The sequence below is a fragment of the Chrysochloris asiatica genome, unplaced genomic scaffold (genome assembly GCF_000296735.1).
Source record: "Chrysochloris asiatica unplaced genomic scaffold, ChrAsi1.0 scaffold00304, whole genome shotgun sequence".
Classification (NCBI taxonomy): Eukaryota; Metazoa; Chordata; class Mammalia; order Afrosoricida; family Chrysochloridae; genus Chrysochloris; species Chrysochloris asiatica.
The window spans coordinates 123,927-147,234 of NW_006408822.1; the positions used below are offsets into that span (position 1 = coordinate 123,927).

Here is a 23,308-nt window from a genome sequence, read left to right on the forward strand (position 1 = left end):
AAAAAGAATTCAGGAAAACAATGTTGAGGTACATCCAAATGTTTCACGGAAAGATTGAGGAAAATGAGGAAAAATTTAGAAAAGCACTATAGGAACAATCAAACAGATGCAGCATTGGAGATAATACAAAACCTGCAAACAGAAGTCCAGAAGCTTAACATTAACATATCAGAAATGGACAATTTGCTAAAAGAGCAAAGGAGGAGAATTAAATCAATGGAAGCCAGAATTAGTGACAAAGAAAAGCACAGAAAAGATAGTTGAAGAGCTGCTGAATGATAATGTCCCTAACATGAAAGATGAGATGATAAGTATTTAAGAAGCTGAACAAACCCCAAACAGGATAGACCCCAAAAGAAAATCACCAAGACTTATCATAATCAAACTTTTCAAAAGCAAAGACAAGGAAAGAATCCTGAAAGCAGCTCAAGAAAAGTCAAATGTTACCTACAAAGGAAAACCAGTAAGATTTAAGTTCTGACTTTTCAGCAGAGACCATGCAAGTGAGAAGGCAATGGGGAGACATATACAAAACGCTGAAAGGAAGAGCACAGAAGAATTTATGCATTTGAATTATGGTATTGGAAAAGAATGTTAAAAGTATCATGGACTGCCAGAAGAACAAATAAATCTGCCTTGAAAAAAGTACAACCAGAATGCTCCTTAGATGCCAAGACTTCATCTCTCATACTATAGACATGCTATATCAGGAGGGATCAGTCCCTGGAGAAGGACATCATTCTTGGTACAGTAGGAGGTCAGTGAAAAAGAGAAAGGCCCCTAACAAGATGGATTGACACAGTGGCAGGAGCAATGGGCTCAAATATAACAGCAGTTGTGAGAATGGCATAGGACTGAGCAGAGTTTCATTCCATTGTGTACAGGGTCACTATGAGTCAGAACCAATTCAACAGCATCCTACCACCCACAACAACCACGCCCTGGGGCTACCCATCGTGCCCCAGGTGTGCCCCTTGGTAGCCCTCAGAATCAGCTGGGCCCAATTCATGAGGTTGCTGGGCTGGAGGCTGGGAGCAGAGATGTCATGAGTTTCCTGTCCCCACTTCCATCTTTCCAGGCTCTCCCTTAACCCTGCTGAGTCAGTATTTAGAACCAGGGAGGATTGCAAAGTTGGCAACAGGTATTTTTGGCACTCTCCCCCTTCTGTCTCACACTTGTGACACCTCTTAGGATTGCCCCCACCCCTTTACCTACCCAGGGACTCTGTATGCCTTTCACAGAGGACCTGCCTTCTCAAGTAAGTAGAAGTAGGTGTTTAACTCATGTATGTGGAATATGTGCTGTACAGGATCCTCATGTTGCCTGTCACACCTAGCCTGGCCCTGCTACCTCCCTGACCTGCCTCAGAATTCCCAAGAACCATGCTCCTATCTCATCCATGGGGAATCTCTGAGGGCCTGAGAACTCTAAACTGCTCAGGGACACATGTCCTAAGTCCCAGGCCCTGAGAAATGGGTGCTGCCAAGCTGCCAAGGACCAAGCATGCAATAAAAGGCTCTGGGGTGGCTTCTGGGATGCTGAAGAGGTGTTTTGTCTGGAAGCTACTTCAAGCTACTCCTTGAATGAGGTTTAGCAGGGAGATGGCAAAGATCACTTGTGTTCGGTGCCCACAGGAGGCAGGACTGACCCTAGAGGTCTGAGGAAGATGCTGGGGCAGGAAATGAGGACCTTCCAAGGATGTATTGGGGCCCATATCTCATGGGCAGTGGGAGCTATAGAATGCTTTGGAGCAGGGAAGTGACTCTTACAGGCAGCACTTTGTTAAGTTCCCTCAGCCCTGTTATGTGCTGCAGCCTGGAAAGCTGGTGGCTGGGACACAAGTCTTAAGTAAGAAATGCTCATTCTTGCTAGGTACCTCTCTGGGTTCCAGTACCTGTTAGCTTGGTGGTGGTTGGGGGTGGGAGGACAGCTGATAATGAAGGGACAACTATTAATCTGCCCAAAGACAAGTTCCCTGAAAGCAGAAGTTGGGTTGCCCACTGTGGGGTGGGGCTGAGTGAACACTGGAGGCTTTCTGGGGCATGTCACTTAGTGAAACATTCTTGGGCAAACCCCGAACTGTGAACTAGGCTCCTGGCTCCCTGTTAGCAGATGCCCCAGAAGTTCCTGGGAGCCCACCCCTCTCTTTAGGGGTGGTCATTACAGCACTTGAGTACACAAGCTTGGACCCTCTGAGGGCTCTGGAGCTGATGTACCTGAGGTGTCTCTAGGAGCCTCTGTGTGCCTACTCAATGTATTCCACCATCCTAGGGCCAGAACCAACCCAAGGACCTGCTATGGGTTTCCCTTTTCAGTTTCTCCTCCTGGCCTCAATCTTCCCATCAGGTAAGTGTTGCTGGCTCATTTTTGAAGGTTCAGCCTCAGGAAGTCACACTGGCCAAGGACTGAGTTACAGATTTGGATGGTGGGGCTGTGGGAGGACACAGTGAGATAGTGGTTGGGAGCTGGGTGGGTATCCCAGTTTCCTAGGAGCTGCCCTGTGAAACTTCTGAGCAGCCCTTGAGCCATAGATTGCCCCTGAGGGTACCCAGAGAGGCTGTGCTGGGGTTATGTTGCTGGCTGAGTTTCTGGGCCCATGTGTGCACTTTATTCTGGGGCACCTCTGTGGTCCATGCAGTGACCCCAGTTATACACTGCCTTCCTCTTGCCCCTCTCCTCATGCTTTTTTAGGCCAGGCCTCATGGGGTGTCTCCAGTTCCCCGAAAGTGCAGGGTGTGAAGGGGTCCTGCCTGGTCATCCCCTGTGTCTTCAGCTTCCCGGCTGAGGTACAGGTACACAACCGAATCACAGCCATCTGGTACTATGACTACTCGGACAAGCGGCTGGTGGCAAGCCACTCAGAGGACCCCGAGCAGGTGGACACTCGTTTCCGTGGCCGCACTCATCTGTTGGGGAAGCTGGAGAACAAAATATGCGACCTGATATTAAAGGACCTGCAGCTTGAGGATGCGGGTGCCTACAACTTCCGCTTTGAAATCAGTGAGGGCAACCGCTGGTCAGATATGAAAGGCACCCAGGTCACTGTGACAGGTGAGGACAGGTGGCTTGATTTTTGCCCAGAGGGGACTTCTTGGGTGTGCCTGAACTGACTGACTCAGCCAAGTCTTTGTCCTGAACTGAAATCCAGCCCCCATCTCTGCCTTGATTTCAGCCCCTATTCTATCTCTGTCTAAGACCAGCTCTAGTCCTGTACCTGACCCAGAGTCAGCCCAGTTCCTGCCCCATCTCTATCCTAGAGTTAGCCCCAGGCCCATCTATGTCCCTGAGTCAGCCCATCCCTGCCCTACGCCCAGCCCCAGGCCTATCTTTGTCTCTAAGTCAGCCCCACCCCTGTTCTAGAGCCAGCCCCAGGCCCATCTCTGTCCCTGAGTCAGTCCATTCCTGTCCTAGGTCCAGCCCTAGCCCCAGGCTCATCTCTGTCCCTAAGTCAGTGCCACCCCCATCCCACACCATCCCCTGTCCCAAAGTTAACCCCAGTGTCTCTGCCTTAGTCCCAGCCCTGATTACCCCCTTGCAATGCACTCAAGTTGGGTTGTGGGTGGACTTCCTTTCTCCTTAAAGCCCTCTACCCAGTGCCTATCCCTCAGCTAGGTTTCCAGGGCAGAGACTATTAGGTGTGGAAAGGAAGTCCTGAGCTCTTTGTTTCTGTTCTCAGAGAAGCCCCTCATGCCCACCATTTCCTTGCCGGCTGAGCTACGTGAAGGCCTGAGTGTGGATTTAAACTGCTCCACTCCCTATGTGTGCCTGACGGAGACCATCACCCTGGAGTGGTCTGGCCAGGATCTGACTCGCTCCACCACTTCCACCATCCAGAATGTGGGGCTTACCAGCACCAGCCACCTGGGGATCCTCCACACGACACTGTCCTGGCAGGACCATGGTCGGAACCTGCACTGTCAGCTCTCAATGGCCAGTGGCAAGGCACAGGCTGATACAAACCTGCAAGTCCAGTGTGAGTAAGCTGGGAGATACACTCTTGTTATTGAGCACAGTGTGTGTCCCTCCTCACAGTAACCAGTCCCTCTCCAGCCCGTGGAAGCAGAAACCTCACCCAGAGGCAAAGCTGGGGCTCATAGGGCAGTGGGTGGACAGAGGCTGCTTTTTTTTCATTTTGTGGCTTCCTTCTAACTCCTACTTGTTCTGAAGGGGACAAATATATTTTTCTTGTCCTCGAAACCAGGCTGGGCCAGGATGACACAGAAGGCCAAGGGAATACGAGATTCTTAGTCAGCTTTGTGGGTCCCAGTTTGTGGCCTGGGATTTAGCCCAGCTCTGGAGGAGGCTGGGAAGTGAGGTTTACACTCTTCTTGCCATAGGCCACTCACATTTGTGGTGACTAGGATTTCACTCAGATATGGCAAAGAGTCAATGGGAAGAAAGCTCACCTTCTCATTTGGTTGCCCATTTTCCCACCCCAGTAAAACAGAGCAACAGGGCAACAGCCTGTTCTAGAAGTACCATTGTTCATGGATTCTGTATCAGGCTGCCTGGCCCCACTGATTTTAGAGGACCAGACCGCAGACAAATCACTTGCCCCTTAGAACCTTTGTTTTCTCATCTACATGTTGTTCTTAAGTGGCATCTAGTCAATTCCAACAGATAACGACCTTATATAGAGTTTCTGAGGCGTGACTGATGGCTTTGAACCACCAACCTTGCAGTTCAAACCAACTTTGTGGTCCAGAGTTTATTCTACAAACCCACATCAGGACTCCTCTCATAATGGAGGAAAAACCCCAGTTGCTGTTAAGTTGATTTTGGTTCATGGTGACTCCACGTGTTTCAAAGTAGAACTGTGCTTCATAGGTTGTTTTTTTTTTTAATGTTTTATTGTGAATTATGTGATAATTTGCATGGGAGAACATTAGCTTTACATTTATCCTATCATATATCGTTTCATTGCCATGGTTACAATCCCCTCCATGCATCACCAACCAACCAAAGGGTATACTCTGCAAGCCTGCCCCCAGGTCATCAGCACACAGCCCCTCTCCCTCTCTGGGTCTAGAGTCCCCAGCTGCTCCATCTCTCCACGCCATCATCTCTGGCATCACTGCTTCTCTCCGCTCTGCTCCCTTGATGGTCCCAGGGACCTCCGCTCCTAGACTACACAGTCAATCACTCCCCTCCTTTTGCTACAAAATGTCTACCTTTACATTTCCAACCCTCACAATCAGTCCTGATAACAATTATTCACTATTGTACCACAAGAGACCTATCCGCATTTCCTTTCATCAGCCTCGCCCAGACAGATTGGATACTACTCAGTGGAGATTCTACCTTCCTCTGTGTCCTCTGGATCTAGGTTCCCTTTTGAAAGTTTGTAAGCCAGTCACTTCTTGCCTTTGTAGCCCCCCAATTTTGGGTAGCCAATGTCCAAGTTGCCCATCCCTGTCTACTCTGTGTATGGAGGGGTTTATAGGGTTTTCAATGGCTGTTTTTTGAAGCAGATTACTAGGTTTTTTCTTCTGAGACACCTCTTGGTGGACTCAAAGTGCCAGTGTTTTAGTTAGCAGCTGAGAGTGTTAACTAGGGACCTAGACAGTAGAGGTAACAATAAGCAGCTTCTGCCTCATAGAATTGTTATGAAAATTTAATGGGATGACACAGTTGTTGTTGTTAAGTTTCATTGAGTCACTTCCAAGTCACTGCGATCCTGTAGACAGATGGTTTCGGAGGTGTGTCTGGTGAGTTTGAACTGCCGACTTTGGGGTTCATATGACTTTGTGGCCCAGTGCTTATCCTACGCGCCACACCAGGACACAGTAAGGTAATCAAAGTAGTGCTTGGAACATATGAAGCACTTGAAAACATCTGCTTTTATTATTATCACCTTTTACATAAACAGTTGTTGTTGTTAAGTGCTGTGGAGTTGGTTCTGACTCATAGTGACCCAGTATAGGATTTCCGAGGCTTTGAATCTTTTCTGAGAGCACAGACCCTCATCTTTCTTCTGAGGAGCAGCTGGTGGACTTGCACTGCTGACCTTGTGGTTTGCAGTCCAGTGCTCATCCTATAGAGCCACTGTGTTCCATTACACAGATTAAGCATGAAAATATTAGCTTTTATTATCATATTTACATAGAGAAAGGATTTGGAACCAAATTTAAGGAACTGTATTTTCTTCATGTTGTTGAATAGTTTGACATTGCCTTTGGTTCACTCCCAAGGAGCCCTGGTGGTATATAGTGAGTTAAGCCCAGTCAGTGGTTCAAACTCACCAGATGCTTCACAGGAGAAAATTGAGGCAGTCTGCTTCTGTGAAAATTTATAGTCTCTGAATCCCTAAAGAGTATTTCTAATCTGTCAGTATGAGTCAGAAACAACTTGATGGCAGCAAATTTGTCTTGGTTTGGTCTCCTCCCATTGACCCCTGACTAACAGCTACTTCAGGCCACTAAAGCAAGCAGGTGATATTCATAATCTTGTCTATGGAACCAGTATCAGTCAACTAAAGGAGACCTGTGTGTGTCAGAGTAAAACTATGCTCCATAGGGTTTTCAATGGTTATTTTTTTGGAAGCAGATCACCAGACATTTCTTCGGAGGTACCGCTGCCACTTGAACTACCAACCTTTCAGTTATAGCTGAGCACATTGTTTGTACCACCTAGGACTTCTGTCCATGGTACCCACCCCCAACTAGAATAGAGGGCACGCATGCCATGAACCCAAATGTCATAGAAGGCAGTTTAGGCTGGATGCTGGATCAAGCTTTAATTTACCTAGGCTTGAAGGGATCAGGAATGCCTCATAGGGGAGGTTGGGGGGGCAGGAGAAGACAGAGCCTGGCTAGACCAAAGAAACTAATGGGACTGATGTTTTATCTGGGTAGGCCACATTAGAATGGAGTTTTAAAGAAAGAGTGGTGTGAATAAGGAAAGAGGAGACATATGCCACGCCATCTTCACATGTCCCTAACCCAATGCCCTCCCTCGCCTTACCTTGCAGATGCCCCTCGAGGCGTGGAGATCCTCCTCAGCCCCTCAGGGCAAAACATCCTCCCAGGCAACCTGGTCACACTCACTTGCCTGGTGAATAGCAGCTACCCAGAGATCAAGTCTGTGCAGTGGGTCAAGGATGGGTCCCCCCTCGAAGCTAAAGATCGTGTGTTACAGTTGCCCAAGGCAACCTGGGCAGATGCTGGCATCTACACCTGCCAAGTTGAAAATGGAGTAGGTTCTGCCACGTCGACTCCTGTCAGCCTCCATGTCTTCAGTGAGTTCTGAATGAGACTGGGTCTGGGCCCCAAAGCAGGGAAGGGTTCAGGCTGCTGGGGCCGAGAGGAGCCAGGCCAGGTCAGAGCCAGAAGCTGGCAAAACTCAGGGCCTCAGGGGGCGTAGGTGTCGAGAAATGAGTTGTGCACTGTCTACACCCTCCCTAAGCAAGTGAAGGCCCCTGAGGGAACAAAGAGGACCCCGTTCTGCAGACAGAGCCATGTCTTACTGTGATACAGATGACAGTATGTCTCTGGGAGGGTGGTATGTTGGGAGGGTCCTGGGGACACAGGTACAGAGGGGGGTAATGTAGACTGTACAGATTCAAGCCCACTAGGTACCCTCCCACAGTACACCCCTGCTGTTCCCACAGTGGCTGAGGTCCAGGTGAGCCCAACTGGTCCCTTCCAAGAAAACCAGACCGTGACGCTGACCTGCAACACGCCCAGCGGGCCGCTCAGTGAGATTCGGTACAGCTGGTACAAGAACCAGCTTCTGTTGGAGGATGCGCACGCCCACACCCTCCAGCTGCACCCAGTCACTAGAGCTGACACCGGCTTCTACTTCTGCGAGGTGCAGAACGCCCAGGGCAGTGAACGCTCAAGTCCTGTTAGCGTGGTAGTCAACCGTAAGTGATCAGGGTAGCATGGTGCTGAGCACTGCCAGTGTTCAGGGAAAGACAGAGGCTGGGGTCCTGGGCACAGGAGCTACAAAGTCACTTCATCTGGACACTGTGTTGCCCAATGGCCTTGAGCTCATTTCCCAGTTCTGCACATCTGCACAAGCCTTTCGCTGTCCTGGGCCTCAGTTTCCTCCCACTTTTTTTGTTGTTGTTGGATAATTTAAATTTTGAAATAATTTCAAACTTACAAAAAGTTGCAAGAATAATACAAAGAATGATACCTTTCATCCCCATAACACATTTGTTAATATTTTGTCATATTTGCTTTCTTCTTATCTTTTAATTCTGCCTTTTCACTAACTTTTTGAAGCTCCCTCATATATGTACATACAATACACCATACTTTCTTTACTTAAACACACACATATACATAGTGTTCATTGTTGTTAACTGACATGGAGTTTCCTCTGATTCAGTGATCCCATGTATAACAGAAGGAACCCCTTAACCAGTCTTGAACATTTCATAACATGATTTTGTACATTTCATGTATGTTTGAGTTCATTCTGTGGTTACTGTGTAATGCCTTCAAATATAGGGGGCTTTCCAGCACTATATCAGATCATATTATATTGTGATCCATAAGGTTTTCATTGGCTATTTCAGAAGTAGATCACCAGATCTTTCTTCCTATCTCAGTCTGGAAACTCTACTAAAACCTGCTTACCATGGGTGACCCAGCTGGTTTTTGAAATACTGATGGTATAGATAGCATCATAGCACCATGCAAGCCACCACTGTATGGCAAATTGAGAAATGGATGGTACATATATATACATATATGTATTCTCTATTTATATATCTGTTTACCTGAACCATTTGAGAATAAATTGCAGATATGATAATCCCCTATGCCTAATTTCCTCAGCATATATTTCCTAATGTTATTCTTTTACATAGCCCAAATCAGGACATTAGACATTGTATTGTCTAATCTATAATTCATATTCAAATTTTCCCAAACTGTCTAATTATTTTTTCCTGGTCCAGGATCCCATCCAGAATCACACTTTGCATTCAGCAGTCATCTTTCTGTATTCTCCTTTACCTGTACCAGTCCCTTAGCCTTTCCTTGTCTTTCTTGGCAGTGACATTTGAAGAGTGCAGGGCAATAATTCAGCATTTGTTGGAATATATTAGGCAGAGACTATGCACTTGGCGATGCGCAGGCGAGATTCTGTGTCTACCTCAGGGCATCATATCAGTAAGCACGTGAGGCCGTTTTGTTCTGTTGTGGGTAGTGTTCACTTGGTCACCTGGTTACAATGCTCTGCTAGGCCTGCTTTGTAGTATTACCACAGCATTCAATTGGAAGAGAGTGGTTTACCCAGGGCAGGGATTGGTACTTAACAAGTGCTCAGGAACTGCTGGGGTTGCCTCTATCTCTCTGGACATTGTGGAACAAGGGGGGCTTAGTGATCATAGGTTAAAAAGGGGGATCCCATGTCTGAGGCCTGACTCTCATCTCCACACAGACCCACCCCTCATTCCGGACCTGACTGCTTTTCTCGAGACGCAGGGCAGGCTCACGGGCATCTTACACTGCTCTGTGGTCAGTGAGCCTCTGGCCACCCTGGTGCTGTCCCATGGAGACCTCATCCTGGCCTCCACCACCGGGAAAGGAGACTACAGCCCACGTTTCAGTGTCTCTTCTACTCCCAACTCCCTGCGCCTGGAGATTCGAGAGCTGGAGCCCACTGACAGTGGAGAATATATGTGCTCAGCCACCAACTCACTTGGAAAAGCATCCTCCAAGCTGGACTTCCATGCCAATGGTAAGAGGGTACTCGAGGGCTGGCTGAGGGAGACTGAGGAGGGGCCTGCACTGGCCTCTTCCTTCTAGGAGTCCAGAGGGTTCAATGGAGGGACTGAGCCAGCTGGTAAAAGTCACATCAAAGGCTTGAGCTGTACAGTCGTCCCAACCTCAGAGGTTCCTGGATGTCAAGGCAAAAAGGGAAACAAAACAGGCTGCATTATTACTTTTGTGCATTCTGAATTGGGAGAGTCCTTCATGTGCATTCCTTTATTTTTTATTGATTTAGTTTTGTGGGCAGGTTCTGTGCCAGGAATCAAATGTGGGAGGCAAAATGGTACATGTGCTGCTCTTCCCTCTTTCCAAAGCCATGGTGGACACAGCTAGTCCATCAAGGCAGGGTTTTCTTTTTAAATTGTAATAAAATATATAGTTATTGTTATCAGGTGCTATTGAGTTGATTCTGCCTCATAGCAACACCATGTACACTGGAACAAAATGCCGCCTGGACAAGTAGATGTAACATGAATTTGGCATTTAAAAACTTTAAACTGTACAATTCAGTGGCATTAATTACATTCATAATGTTATGCAACCATCACCACTATTGGTTTCTACAAAATTTTTATTCCCCCAAACAGAAATTCTGTATTCACTTCCCTCTTCCCTCAACCTGTTCAGTTCTAATCTACTCTTTGCCTATGCATTTGCCTATTCTAGATATTTCATATAAGTGAGATCCTACAAAATACGTTCTTTTATGTGTCTTCTTTCACTCAGCATAATGTTTCACAGGTTTATCCTTTTTTTTTTTTTTAGAGTTTTTATTATGAATTGAGTGATAGCTTAGTTTACATGGGAGAACATCAGTTTTACACTCATCATTTCATTGCAATGATTACAATCTCCTCTGTGCATCATCCTTCAACAGCATTTTCTTTTATTCCCTCTAGTTTTTGTTTTTTGTTTTTTTGGCTGAAGGGGATATACACAAAAACACTCAGGAATATATAATCATTTTAACAACCATAGGGCACCTCCTGGACACCGGCTCTCAGTCCCTCTCTTTCCAGGAGTCCTTAGCTTCTCCCTCTCTCCATGTCCTCATCTCTACCCCATCTCTGGTGTCGTTGCTTCTCTGGATAGGGTCCCACATTCTGTTTGAGCTCTTCCTTCATGGTCCTAGGATACTCAATTCCTGGACTGTAAGACTAACTACTCCCCTCTTTTTGTTACAAAACTTCTACACAGGTTTATCCTTGTTGCATCAGACTTCATTTCTCTGTATGGCTGAAAAATATTCCATTTTTGTTTATCTGTTCAACTGTTGATGGACACTTAGGTGGTTTCCACCTTTTGACTATTGTGAATAATACTGCAATGGTGTGTTGAGTATCTGTTTGAGTCCCTGCTTTCAATTATTTTGGGTATGTACTACTCAGGAGTGGAATTGCTGAGTCATATGGTAGTTTATATGGATTCCTGGTGTGGTGGTGTAGGATCAGCACTACACTGCAAACACAAGGTTGGCAGTTCAAACCCACCAGCTGCTCTTTGGAAACCCTATACAGGGTCGCTATAGACAGAACCGACTTGGTGGCATTTAACAACAACATGATAGTTCTAATAACAAAAGAGCCCTGGTGGCACTGTAGGATAAGCACTGGACTGCTAACCAAAAGGCTGGCATTTCAAACCCCTCAACCTATCTGCAAAAGAAATATGAGGTTTTAGTTCTCACAAAGATTTACAGTTTTGTTGTTGTTGTTGTTAGATGCCATTGAATCATTACTGACTCATAGCGACCTTATGCACAACAGAATGAAACACTGCCCGATCCTGGGCCAACCTCACTATTTTTGCCACGCTTGAGTCCATTGATGCTGCCACTTTGCCAGTCCATCTCGCTGGGGGTTTTCCTCTTTTTCTCTGACTCTCCAACTTATCAAACATGATATCCTTCTCCAGCAACTGGTCCCTCCTGACAATATGTCTGAAGTATGAGAGACAAAGTTTGGCCATCCTGGCCTGCAAGGAGCACTCTGGCTATACTTCTTCCAACACAGATCTATTGGTTCTTTTGGCAGCCCATAACACTTTCAAGATTCTCCTCCAATACCATAACTCAAAAGCATCAGTTCTTCTGTGGTCTTCCTTATTCACTTCATATGCATATGAGGTTATTGAAAATACCATGGCTTGGGTCAGGTGCACCTTAGTCCTCAAGCTGATATCTTTGTTCTTCAACACTTAAAAAAGGTCTTGTGCATTAGATTTGAGAACCCTATAAAGGGTCACTATGACTTGGAACTGACTTGATGAGAATAAATTCTCTGTTTAACTTTCTGAGGAACCACCAAACTGTTCTCCATAATAGCAGTACTATTTTACAACCCCATCAGCAATGGATTAAGCTGCTAATTTCTCCATGTTCTCAAGGCAGGTTTTTGATTTAAGCATGGGATCTGGTTCAGAATCCTCAACCATGCTGCCGTCAGATCTGAACTAGGATTCAAGACTGAGCCCTCCTGATCTACTAGAGAGACACAGAGCTGACATAGTCATGTGGGGAGAGGAGAACCTGGGGGGCTTCCTGCAGCTGGTAGCAGGGCTCCACAGACACTCACTGCCTCTCTTCCTCTCCCCGCAGCTGCCCGCCTCCTCATCAGCCCTGCCGCAGAAGTGGTGGAAGGGCAGGCAGTGACGCTGACCTGTCGCAGTGGCCTGAGCCCCATGCCTGACACCCGCTTCTTCTGGTATCGGAATGGAGTCCTGCTTCATGAAGGGCCCAGCAGCAGCCTCGTCCTCCCCGCGGCCTCCAGCACAGATGACGCTGGTTCATATCATTGTCGGGCCCAGGATGGCCACAGCTCCAGCGGCCCTTCCTCACCTGCCGTCCTCACGGTGCTCTGTGAGCAACCTGTCTACCTTTCACTGTCCACCCTGGGGAGGATCAGGCCCCTGGGGCCAAACAACCACCTCCACCTCTTCCAGGCCCTCCTGACCTTGGTCTAGACCAAGAGGGTAGCCACAGGTCTGAGCACCAAGTATTTTCCCACTTCTCTACCTAGGGCTGAAGTTTGGAGAGCAAGCTGAGTGAGGCTTCCTCTATCTCCCTACAGCTCATCCTCCAATCCCAGTCCCTTTTGGAGCTGCTTCTAGTCTCTAACCCACTGTGGGTACCATATCCAAGCTTTATCCTCTTAGAACACAAACTCCTATTAAGTGTACATGCCTCATAGGCTACATCCTCTTGCAGGCTCCCACAAGTACGAAGGCAGAACACTGCCTCCTGTCAAGGGTGGGTATTCCATGGTAGCCTATTGTTGAGGAGCACTTCAACCAGAAAGCCATCCCTGATATCTGCAGAGTGATGTCACAGACTACCAGAGTGGGATCACGTGGGGGCCCTGACTATTGGCTCTCTTTTGATCATCCATCTCTAGAAAGATGGCATGCCAAGCATTGTCTGAGTATGAGGGGAGCTAGCTTGGAGATCAGAGATGAGGGGCAGGAAAGGTCTTAGAGGAATGTTCCATGGTAGGGGTGGGGAGCAAGGTGAGAGCAGAGAGCAAGACTCAGGAATTGTGTGAGCACCTGGCTCACTAGCAGGTGGTGCTCCTGCCAGGCGACTGCTAGTCCATACAGTGACGGTGTTCCAATCAGAAAACGGTGCTCCTTCCTCTGGGAAGACTCAGCCTCATGCCTAGCTTAGCATGAGGAACATGGGCTGAGTTCCACTTGTCTTTGTCTGACTGCTCTTGAACAGGGCACATGCTTTAGGCCAATGTGCCCTTGGAGCCTAGAAGACCTGGATGGACCTAAGGTGGGGGATGAGACCCTGAGAGTGGCGTGGGATGATCATCCATGCTCTTCCTTCCTACAGATGCCCCACGCCAGCCCATGCTTACCACCCGACTCGACCCAAATGCTGCTGGAACTGGGGCTGGACGTCGGGCTCTCCTCTTGTGCCGTGTGGATAGCGACCCTCCAGCCCAGCTTCAGCTGCTCCACGGGGACCGCTTTGTGGCCTCTTCCCTGCCATCGTGTGGGGGCTGTTCACCGAGCATCAAAGTCACTAGAGGCCCCAACTTGCTGCGTGTGGAGATTCAGAACCCGATGCTGGAGGATGAGGGCGAGTACCAGTGTGAGGCCAGCAATGCCATGGGCAATGCCTCAGCCTCAGCCACCTTGGATGCCCAGGGTGAGTCAGTCAGAAGAGGCTGTCAGGGTGTCGGTGGTCCTGAATCTGTTCCTCTGCAGGCCCCACTCCACGAAGGGCTGGATGGGTAGAAAACATTTCTGTTCAGCTGTGGGAGGAGGGAAAGCTGTCCACAGTGATGAGTGGAAGTCCCCAGAGCCTTGCTCCCTCCCTACACACTGAGGGAGGCCAAAACTGCTCAGACCTGGGGTTCTGTGAGCTCCATGGGGCCACCTTGTCTTCTTTTCCCTTTACTGACCCCCTCTTTGATCAGGTTCCCACACTCCCCAGGACCCACTCCACAGAGGCTCCCTGGTATCACACAGGGGTTTTGGCCACCTGAGGGTCACACTGCATTTTGGACTGGCCTCCCCCCTCTTACCGGGTACCTCCAACAGTCTCCTCACACATAGGGTCTGGGCAGGCTGAGAGGCTGGGTCACTGGGCCTTGACTTTGCCTCAGTGGAGTCTGTGGTTTTGCTTTCCAGCCACTGTTCTGGTCATCACACCATCGAACACGCTACGGGAGGGCACAGCTGCCAACCTGACCTGTAATGTGAGCCGTGAAACTGCTGGCAGCCCTGCCAACTTCTCCTGGTTCCGGGATGGGGCGCTGTGGACCCAGGGACCCCTGGAAACTGTAACTCTGCTGCCCGTGGCCCGGACCGATTCTGCTCTCTATGCTTGCCACATCCTCACCACACCTGAGGCCCGGCTCTCTGCCCCTGTGGCCCTGAATGTGCAGTGTGGGTGATGGGCAAGGGCAGAGTTGGGGACTAGGAAGGCTGTAGGAGTGGGTTCAGGCACAGGAGCGGGGCTGGGTTGGGATAAGGGTGAACTGTGTGTATGTGGAGTCAGGGAGTAGAACACTGTGTGGTGTTTGGGTCATGGAGAATGGTTTGGGGTAGCCTGAATTCTCCTTGTCCCTGCAGATCCTCCAGATCCTCCAAAACTGTCGGCTCTCCTGGACGTGGGTCAGGGCCATGTGGCTGTGTTCATCTGCACAGTCGACAGCCACCCCTCTGCCCAGCTGGCCCTGTTTCATGGGGAGCGACTCCTGGTCACTAGCCCAGGGCCTCAACTCCCACCCTATGGCAGGCTCCATGTCAAGTCCACAACCAACTCCCTGCAGCTGGAAGTCCGAGAACTGGGCCTTGGGGACTCTGGCAGCTACCATTGCAAAGCCACAAATGTTTTTGGATCAACCAACACCTCACTCTTCTTCCAGGTTCGAGGTGAGTGCCAGTCCTCTGAAGGTGTGACAGCCCCTAGTGGCATGAGAGTCACTGGCCAAGCTTTGAGTTGAGTGGTATGGATTTTGTGCAGAAATATGTGTACTTTTCAACCCTGGCCACAGGACAGTGTCTCTAGTTAGGGGTTTTCACCCATAATAACTGCAGCAGCCACTAGGAGGCAGTGGCAATTTCACCAGGTGGCTTGATTAATTTCTGCTAGATAACTTCTTTTTGTAATAATATAATTTTGTTATATAATGCAATTTACAAACAAACCCACATATATCTAGATATACATGTGCACACGTGTGTATATGTATAGATATAGATATATATAATTTCCTTCTTTAAAAATCTTCCCTAAGCAAATCAGCTCGAAACAATGAAAGACAATACTTACAAAGCCAAAATCCAAGAGAAATGCACACTTGCTGTCCTACGATGACAAACAGCTTCAAATGCAGCTCTTGTGTGGACAGACATATAATTCCAGACTGGGATGGTACAGCAGAGAGCCCTCACCTACTCTTGGTTTCTTCCTGCAGGAGCCTGGGTTCAGGTATCACCATCGCCTGAACTCCAGGAGGGCCAGGAGGTAGTTCTGAGATGCCAGGCACCCTCAGGGGTCCCAGATGGAACCTCATACCGCTGGTATCGGAATGGTCAACTCCTTCAAGAGCCTACCTCAGCTACACTCCACATTGCAGCCATTGCTTCAAGCCAAGCTGGAGCCTACCACTGCCAAGCTCAGGCCCCAGGCTCAGCCATCACGAGTCTGGCCACCCCCGTCAACCTCCATGTGTCCTGTAAGAACTTTCATCCTGTCCACATAGGGGTGGGGATGCCCCTGGTCTGAGGCTCTGCCTCAATGAGGCAGCCTTGAATGAGGGACCACCTGGCTGAGCCCTGACTGCTCCCTCCCCTGTGTAGATGCGCCCCGCCAGGCCACGCTCATTACCCTAATGGACACAGGCCCTGAGCGACTGGGCCTTCTTGTGTGCCGTGTGGATAGTGACCCTCCAGCCCAGCTGCAGCTGCTCCACGGGGACCACCTCGTGGCCTCTACCGCAAAGGGGTTGGCAGAGCCTGCAGGTAGTTCTTCCCAGATGCAGCTGACGGTGGCCCCCAATGTCTTGCGCCTGGAGATCCATGGTGCGATGCTGGAGGATGAGGGCACCTACACCTGTGAGGCCACCAATGCCCTGGGCCGGGCTATGGCTACAACCAACTTTGATGCCCAGGGTCAGTATGCGGGTGAGAGTGTGTGTGAGGGTGACTCTTTCAAGAGAGGAGAGGAGGTGGGAGATGGTGCCAGAGACTGGGGTACAGGCAGGAGGGCAGAACATAAAGACAGTCTCCATTCCTCACTCCATACCTCCTCAAGGCAGCAGTTGTTATATGAGACTTATATGTTATGTGAGACTAATGTCTCATGGAAGAACCCTTTTTTTTTTACCTATTATTGTGACTTGAGTGAAGATTTACAGAGCAGATCATCAGTTTTATAATCAATGATTCATTCATTTTGCTTCATTACAATGACTGCAATCCCCTCCATGTGCCATCAGTTACCAGCATTTACTTCTATTCAGTTCTATTCACTCCTTGTGTCTCCTGCTGCCTTTGCTTCCCTCTGCTAACTTTCTTCTTGTTGTATATTGCCCACCCTGTCACTCATGTTAACATGTGTCTGCCCTCTAGTCCATGAATAATTTCTCTCCTCCTCCCAACCCAGTAACCATCATAGAATGTTTCTTCTATCAAGAAAACCTTTTCCTAACTTTTCACCACAGTGGTCTCATACAATATTTTTACTATTGTGATTGTCTAGTTTCACTCAGCATAATGTTCTCCAGGTTCATGGAAGAGCCTTTTAAAAAAACAAAACAGAATTCTACACATCTACCCAGTCGGTGGTGTGGCGCTGTGGGTTAATGAGCTGGACTCCAAAGCTGGTTTGAACTGCAAGGTTGGCAGTTCAAGCTCACTAGTCCCTCCTCAGAAACCATATACAGGGTCAGTATGGGACAGAACTGACTCAACAGCACTTAACAACAACAATAACCCAGTCCACAAAATTTGTCAGAGAAGGGGTTCTCCAGGGGAAAGAGGGCAGGGTGGTCTGTGTATAACCTCAACCAGGCAGAGGACCCTCCACCAGGACCAAGCACTCCAGGCTTCTAGAGCTCCTCTAGATAGTTCCTGAGAGATGATGATGACCTCGGAGCCCCATTTGTAGTTAGTCCCCTAAGGGCCACAGAGGCTGACTCAGCAGTAGGAGCTGCTCTTACTTATGTGGACAGGTGGCTGTTTTGCACGGTCCAGGGTCTTGATGGGTGTCCCCATGCCCTCCCTCTATCTCCAGCTGTGACTGTGCAGGTGTGGCCCAAGGCCACGGTGTATGAGGGGCAGCTGGTGAACCTGACCTGCCTGGTGTGGACCCACCTAACTCCGCTCAACTACACGTGGTACCAGGATGGACAACAGCGACCGGGTGCCCGTTCCATCCTCCTGCCCAATGTCACTGTCACGGATGCTGCCTCCTACCGCTGTGGCGTGGAGACCCCTGGCCAAGCACCCTGCTTTTCCAGACCTGTCTCCCTGGACATCCTCTGTGAGTTTGTTGAATGCAGTGTGGGATAACGGGGAATGGCTTGGTATCCTGACAGGCTGTCCTCAACAGCACACAGGAATCAGGTATGGCCAGAGCCCTACAGCTGCCCAGTCAAGAGAGCACTGGACAAGGAGCAGGAGAGTTGGTGGCCAATAGGGATATATTCTTTCTGGGCAAAGGAGCAGTGCCCCAGACTGGACAACTGGGGGACCTTGAGATGGTAGCCGGGGCCCTGCTGAGTTTGAATGCCCCCTTCTCTTCCTCTTATGCCCCTACAGATGCACCCCGTGCCCTGCATCTGACCTACCTCCTGGAGAGCCGGGGTGGGCGGTTAGTCCTGCTCCTGTGCACCGTGGACAGTCGTCCCCCTGCTCAGCTGGCCCTTAGCCATGCTGGCAACCTCCTAGCGGTCTCCACCAAAGATTCTCTCCCCAACACCTTGCGCCTGGAACTGTGGGAGCCCCGGCCCAGTGATGAGGGTCTTTACAGCTGCTACGCCCATAGTCCTCTGGGCCAGGCCAACATGACCCTGGAGCTGCATCTGGAGGGTGAGGCTGGATCCAGGGCAAGTCTGCCAGGTGGGGACCAGCTGGGCTTGACTGACTCTGGTCTCCTTGGTAACAGGAGTGCAGGTGACCTTGGCTCCATCAGCTGCTGTGCCTGAGGGGACCCCTGTGATGGTGACCTGTGAAGACCCTGCTGCCCAACCACCCACCCTCTATGCCTGGTATCACAATGGCCATTGGCTACAGGAAGGGTCAGCTGCTTCCCTCTCATTTCCGGTGACTACACGGACTCACGCAGGCGCCTACTCCTGTCAGGCCCAGGATGCTCAGGGCACACGCAGTTCCCGGCCTGCTGCCCTACAAGTCCTCTGTGAGCTGGGGTGTCCTGGGTAGAGGGGGGAGCACAGGAGCGCAGTGGACATGGGAATAGGCACCCAGGGGGTAACAGGACATAGGTGATGAGGAAAGGCCCGGGCCTTGGGTGGAATGGGGAAGGCTGCTCAGATGAACCTGCTCACAGCATTCCTGAGAAGATGTCACTTCTAGGAGGCTGCAGGCATGTGGGCTGTGTACAGTCCAAAGGTGTCAAGGAAGGCCCTCAACTGTACCCTCCCCTCCCCCAGATGCCCCCCACGATGCCGTCCTATCCTTCTTCCGGGACTCACGGACCAGACCTGCAACCATAGTGCAGTGCACTGTGGACAGCGAGCCGCCAGCCGAGCTGACCCTGTCCTTTGATGGTCAGGTTCTGGCCACCAGCCAGGGGGCCCATGGCTCGGCATTGGGGACAGGTTCTGTCCAGGTGGCCCGCAATTCCCTCCGGTTTCAGGTGCACAAAGTGTCGGCAGGGGACAAGGATACCTATGTCTGTACAGCCCGAAACTCTCTGGGCTCAGTCAGCACCAGTGGGCAGCTACAGGCCGAAGGTGAGTGGGTGGGAGCAGGGCCCAGGCACATGACCTCAACGTGTGACCCCACATGGGCTCACATGCTGTGGGGTTGAAGTTCACAGGAGGGCTGGGGCTCCCACCAAGGAGATAAGATAGAGCCCTGCCTCCAGATGCCTAATCTGAGGAAGGAGGCCCAGCCCCTGCTCCAGGGACTGCCTAGGCGACAGGAGAAAACACAGCTTCGCCTGTAAAGCAGTACATGCAGCTGTGACAGAGCCCTACCCTGGGGAAGCCTGGGGGTGGGGGGAAGTGGAAAGAGACAGCCCACCCTCAGGGAGCCCTGTCTGAGGAAGAAGGCATAGCCCCTCATCCATCAGAAAGCCTGGCATGATGAAGAGGGCACAGCTTTGCCTTGGGGCCTCCAGTTCAAGGGTGAGAGCCAGCCCTGTTCTCAGGGGAGATATAGTCCCACCTTGGAAGACCAAGGTCCTAGTCCAATTCAGACCTTTCCACAAGGCCTCTCTCAAACCCAGATTGACCCAGAGGTGTGCAGACCCCAGCTACCTTCCATCTCCTCTGCAGGTGTGCATGTGGTGGCAGAGCCAGGCCTGGATTTACCTGAGGGCACTGCGATGAACCTCAGCTGCTGCCTCCCAGATGGCCACGGGCCCTTGGGCAACACGACCTTCACTTGGTACTGGAATGGCCGGCACCTACATACCATGCCTGTGCCCACACTCTCCTTCCCCTTTGTGGCTCGTGCCCAGGCTGGGATGTACCAGTGTAAGGCCGAGCTACCTTCTGGAGCTGCCACTTCCACTCCAGTCATGCTCCATGTGCTCTGTGAGTGTGAACCTCTGCCTCAGTCTCCCCACCCCGTATATACTCACCTCAGATCCTCCTCCTCAGTCTGCAAAGAACAGGGAACTTTACAGCTACACAGGCCTAGGCTAGATCCTGGCTCTTCCACTGACTGGTGTGTGATCTTGTGCACTCGTGCCTCAGTTTCCTCATCTGTAAAAATGGGGAATATATCAGTTTGATCATCTTGTGAGGCATATAGAAGAAAAAGCACTCAGAATGCCTGGAACACAATAGGCCCTACCCAGTCTTCATCCTCTACTCCCTTCTTGACCAGGGTCCCATACCATTTTGGTCAGCTCTTGCTATATAACAAACCACCTCAAAACCCAGTGCTTAAAGCAACAACCACTTTATTTGCTCATATTCTGTGGGTGAGGAATCAGGGTGGGCTTCTCTGAGCAGTTCTGCTGGTCTCACCTCATATGAATGCAGTTAGGTCGTCTAAGGTGGCCTCACCCTAATTGCTGCTGGTTGGGGCTGCCTGTTGGTTTGGTGCTCCAGCAGGCAAGCCTGGGCTTACCATATGGTTGTGTTCCAAGAAGGGGACTCTTGGGGTCTAATCCCTAAGTCACTCAACACTTCTTCTATTGATCAAAGCAAGTCACAGCCTCAAGTGGTGGGGAAATCAGCTTCTCCCCTTAATGGGAATTGCAGCTAAGCCACTTAGCATGCAGGGAGGGGAGACAGTTGTGATTTTTATTGCAGTCACTACTCTCCCTTCCCTCCCACAGACCCTCCTGAGACACCTACCTTGACAATCTTTATAGAGCCCGAGAGTGGCCTCTGGGGCATCCTGGACTGCCGAGTGGACAGTGAGCCACGTGCTAGCCTGACTCTCCACCTCGGCAGTCGGTTGGTGGCATCTAGTCAGGCCTGGGGCATGCCTGCAGAGTCACACATCCATGTCTCAGCCTCCACCAATGCCCTGAGGGTGGACATCCAGGAGCTGAAGGCCAGCGACCAGGGGCAATATGTGTGCTCTGCCTCCAACGCCCTGGGCTCTGCCTCGGCCTCTACCTACTTCGGGACTAGAGGTGAGGTGGTGGCCACTGTGCATAAAGGCCTAGCTTGTATGTTCAAAGGCTTGCCTCTGCGTCTTTCCCAAACCCCTTCTGCTGCTATATAACTTATCTGTCTAGATAGACGGCTTACTTGGAGATCCCCTGTGCAGGGGGCTTTATCAATGATGTGAGAGTTAGAATAGAAGGTTTCATGGCATGGGAGGCATAGGAGAGGGCACTGGAGGCCTAGATTCATGGTTGACCCTTAACTCCACCCTGCATTCCAGCCCTGCACCGCCTCCATCTGTTCCAGCAGCTCCTTTGGGTCCTGGGAGCACTGGCAGGCATCCTGTTCCTGTTGTTGGGCCTTGGGGCCTTGTACGCCTGGAGGTGGGTGTGGAGCTGGGGAGATGGATGGTTCCTGCCTTTCCCCCCAACATGCACCCCAGGTCCTTTAGAAGATCCTCCCTCCTTCCAAATTCATAGGCTCCATAACTTCCCCTCCAAATTTGGTAATACCATCTAGAATTGTCCCTAAATCCATCTTGCTGTAGTTTTCCTCTTCCCTTGATCAAGTCTGTACTGAAAAAGGGCTGGGGAGGAAGAAAGATAAGGTACCCCCCCCCTTCCTGTAGCTCTGGGCACAGCAAGCAGTCTGGGTCAGGCCTGTTGGGAAAGAAGGAGTGGGGAGGGAGGCCGGCAAGGAAGGGGAGAGGCTCACTGAGTCCACTCTTACCCTCCGCAGAAAGAGGCTCTTTCACAAGCAGAGCTTGGGTCAGAATTTGGTGGAGATGGCTTTCCAGAAGGAGACTGCACAGGTATACATTCAACAGACATATGCACACACAGGCAAATACCTGGGTAGCTCACAGCGGTGATGGTGGGATGGTGGCTGGGGTTGGGGGAGGCTAGGAAGAGAGTGTAGGAGCCAGGTCCCCTGAAGAGCCATAATCTGATTCTGGGGGATGGGGGGGGGGCGGATAGTAGATGAGCGTTTGCTGGGTGGCTGAATGGCTGTCCTGGGTCGGCTTCCTGGACTTAGCTGCAGCACCTACACTTCCAAGACACATTTTCTGATTCCTCTGGTAGCGTAGTGGTTACGAATCGAGCTGCGAACCTTAAGGTCAGCGGTATGAAACTACCAGCTGCTCCGCGGGAGAAAGATGAGGCTTTCTACTCCCGTAAAGATTTACACCCTCGGAAACCTTATACAGGGTCGCTATGGGTCGGAAACGACTCGATGGCACATAACAACAACCACCTATTTTTAAAATTTCTTTCCCCACTTCTGATCCTGCTAATCACCTGGGCTGGGGGACATGCCCCTTTCTGGAGATAGTCCATTGGGTCTAGCTATCCCCACTTTCACCCATCCCCCTGGGCTGTGCCCTAAAGTTGGCAGCACTGGAGGGCTGCCCTTGTCCAGAATGAAGGGTCAGGTGAGGACTGCACCCAGGGTCCTCCTGTGACTGGGGTTTTCTCTGTGGAAAGCTCATTGATCCTGACTCGACCACATTTGAGATGAACTGTGCTCCGATCCTAAACTGACCAGTGGTGCTGACGGCCTCAGGAGAAGGACATTGGAACCTGTGGTGACATGGGTGCTGTGAACCAGGCTGTGTTCTGCTGCACCTGTGTCAGTGGAAACAGCTCTAGGACATCTGATTCCCTATGATTTGGCTCCAAGCCTCTTGCCCTCAAGAAATGATGGGTGATGAGAGGTGGGATGAACCCCAATCTATCCAGGAAGGTGTTCCCTGGATATGACCCTGGGAACTCAGAATAGAAATGAATTAATTGTGTTGTCCATGTCTCTCTCTTACTCTTTTCTCTTCATTCCATTTCTCCTCCAAGCTCAGCAGGACTTTTTGCACTCTCTGCATCCTCAGAGGTTGACCGATGGACTCTGTACTAGAATATGTTAGTCTGCTCTCATAAGAGCTCCAGTACAGTGACTTCAACATGAAATCATTTTATTTTTCTCTTCCATACTAGTTTGGGTGTGTTATTGTGGTTCAAAGTGTCAGGGCTCAGGATCCTTCTATGTTATATTTTCCTCTATCCCTAAAGTGTTGCTTTTGATTATGGAGTTTCATCATGACCCTACAGTGTCCATTTTCCCACCAGCAAGATGAAAGAAGAGTGGAAGTAAAATATACACCTGCCCTTTGTAGGCACAACCCAGAAGCCGCATATCAGTTCTACTTACTTCCTATTGGCTGGATATGAGTCACATGGCCATTCCAAGCTTCAAGGGAAGGCGGGAAATACAGTCTTTAGTCTTAGTTCAGAATTGTGGTTATTGTTGTTGTTGTTAAGTGCCATC

General features: G+C 50.1%; 1 protein-coding gene across 1 annotated transcript; it reads left to right on the forward strand.

Annotated features, from left to right (window-relative positions):
• The first annotated feature begins 2,297 nt into the window (after nt 1-2,297).
• On the forward strand, nt 2,298-22,530 carry SIGLEC1 (sialic acid binding Ig-like lectin 1, sialoadhesin). Its single transcript, XM_006874852.1, has 21 exons — nt 2,298-2,346; nt 2,692-3,051; nt 3,677-3,973; nt 6,971-7,237; nt 7,610-7,864; nt 9,394-9,693; nt 12,322-12,582; nt 13,558-13,875; nt 14,361-14,618; nt 14,805-15,107; nt 15,653-15,913; nt 16,038-16,349; nt 17,473-17,721; nt 18,000-18,269; nt 18,346-18,597; nt 18,851-19,153; nt 19,700-19,960; nt 20,713-21,015; nt 21,270-21,372; nt 21,728-21,800; nt 22,474-22,530. Exons 1-21 carry the CDS (start codon nt 2,298-2,300, stop codon nt 22,528-22,530), a joined length of 5,112 nt encoding a protein of 1,703 aa, XP_006874914.1.
• Nucleotides 22,531-23,308: the final 778 nt, after the last annotated feature.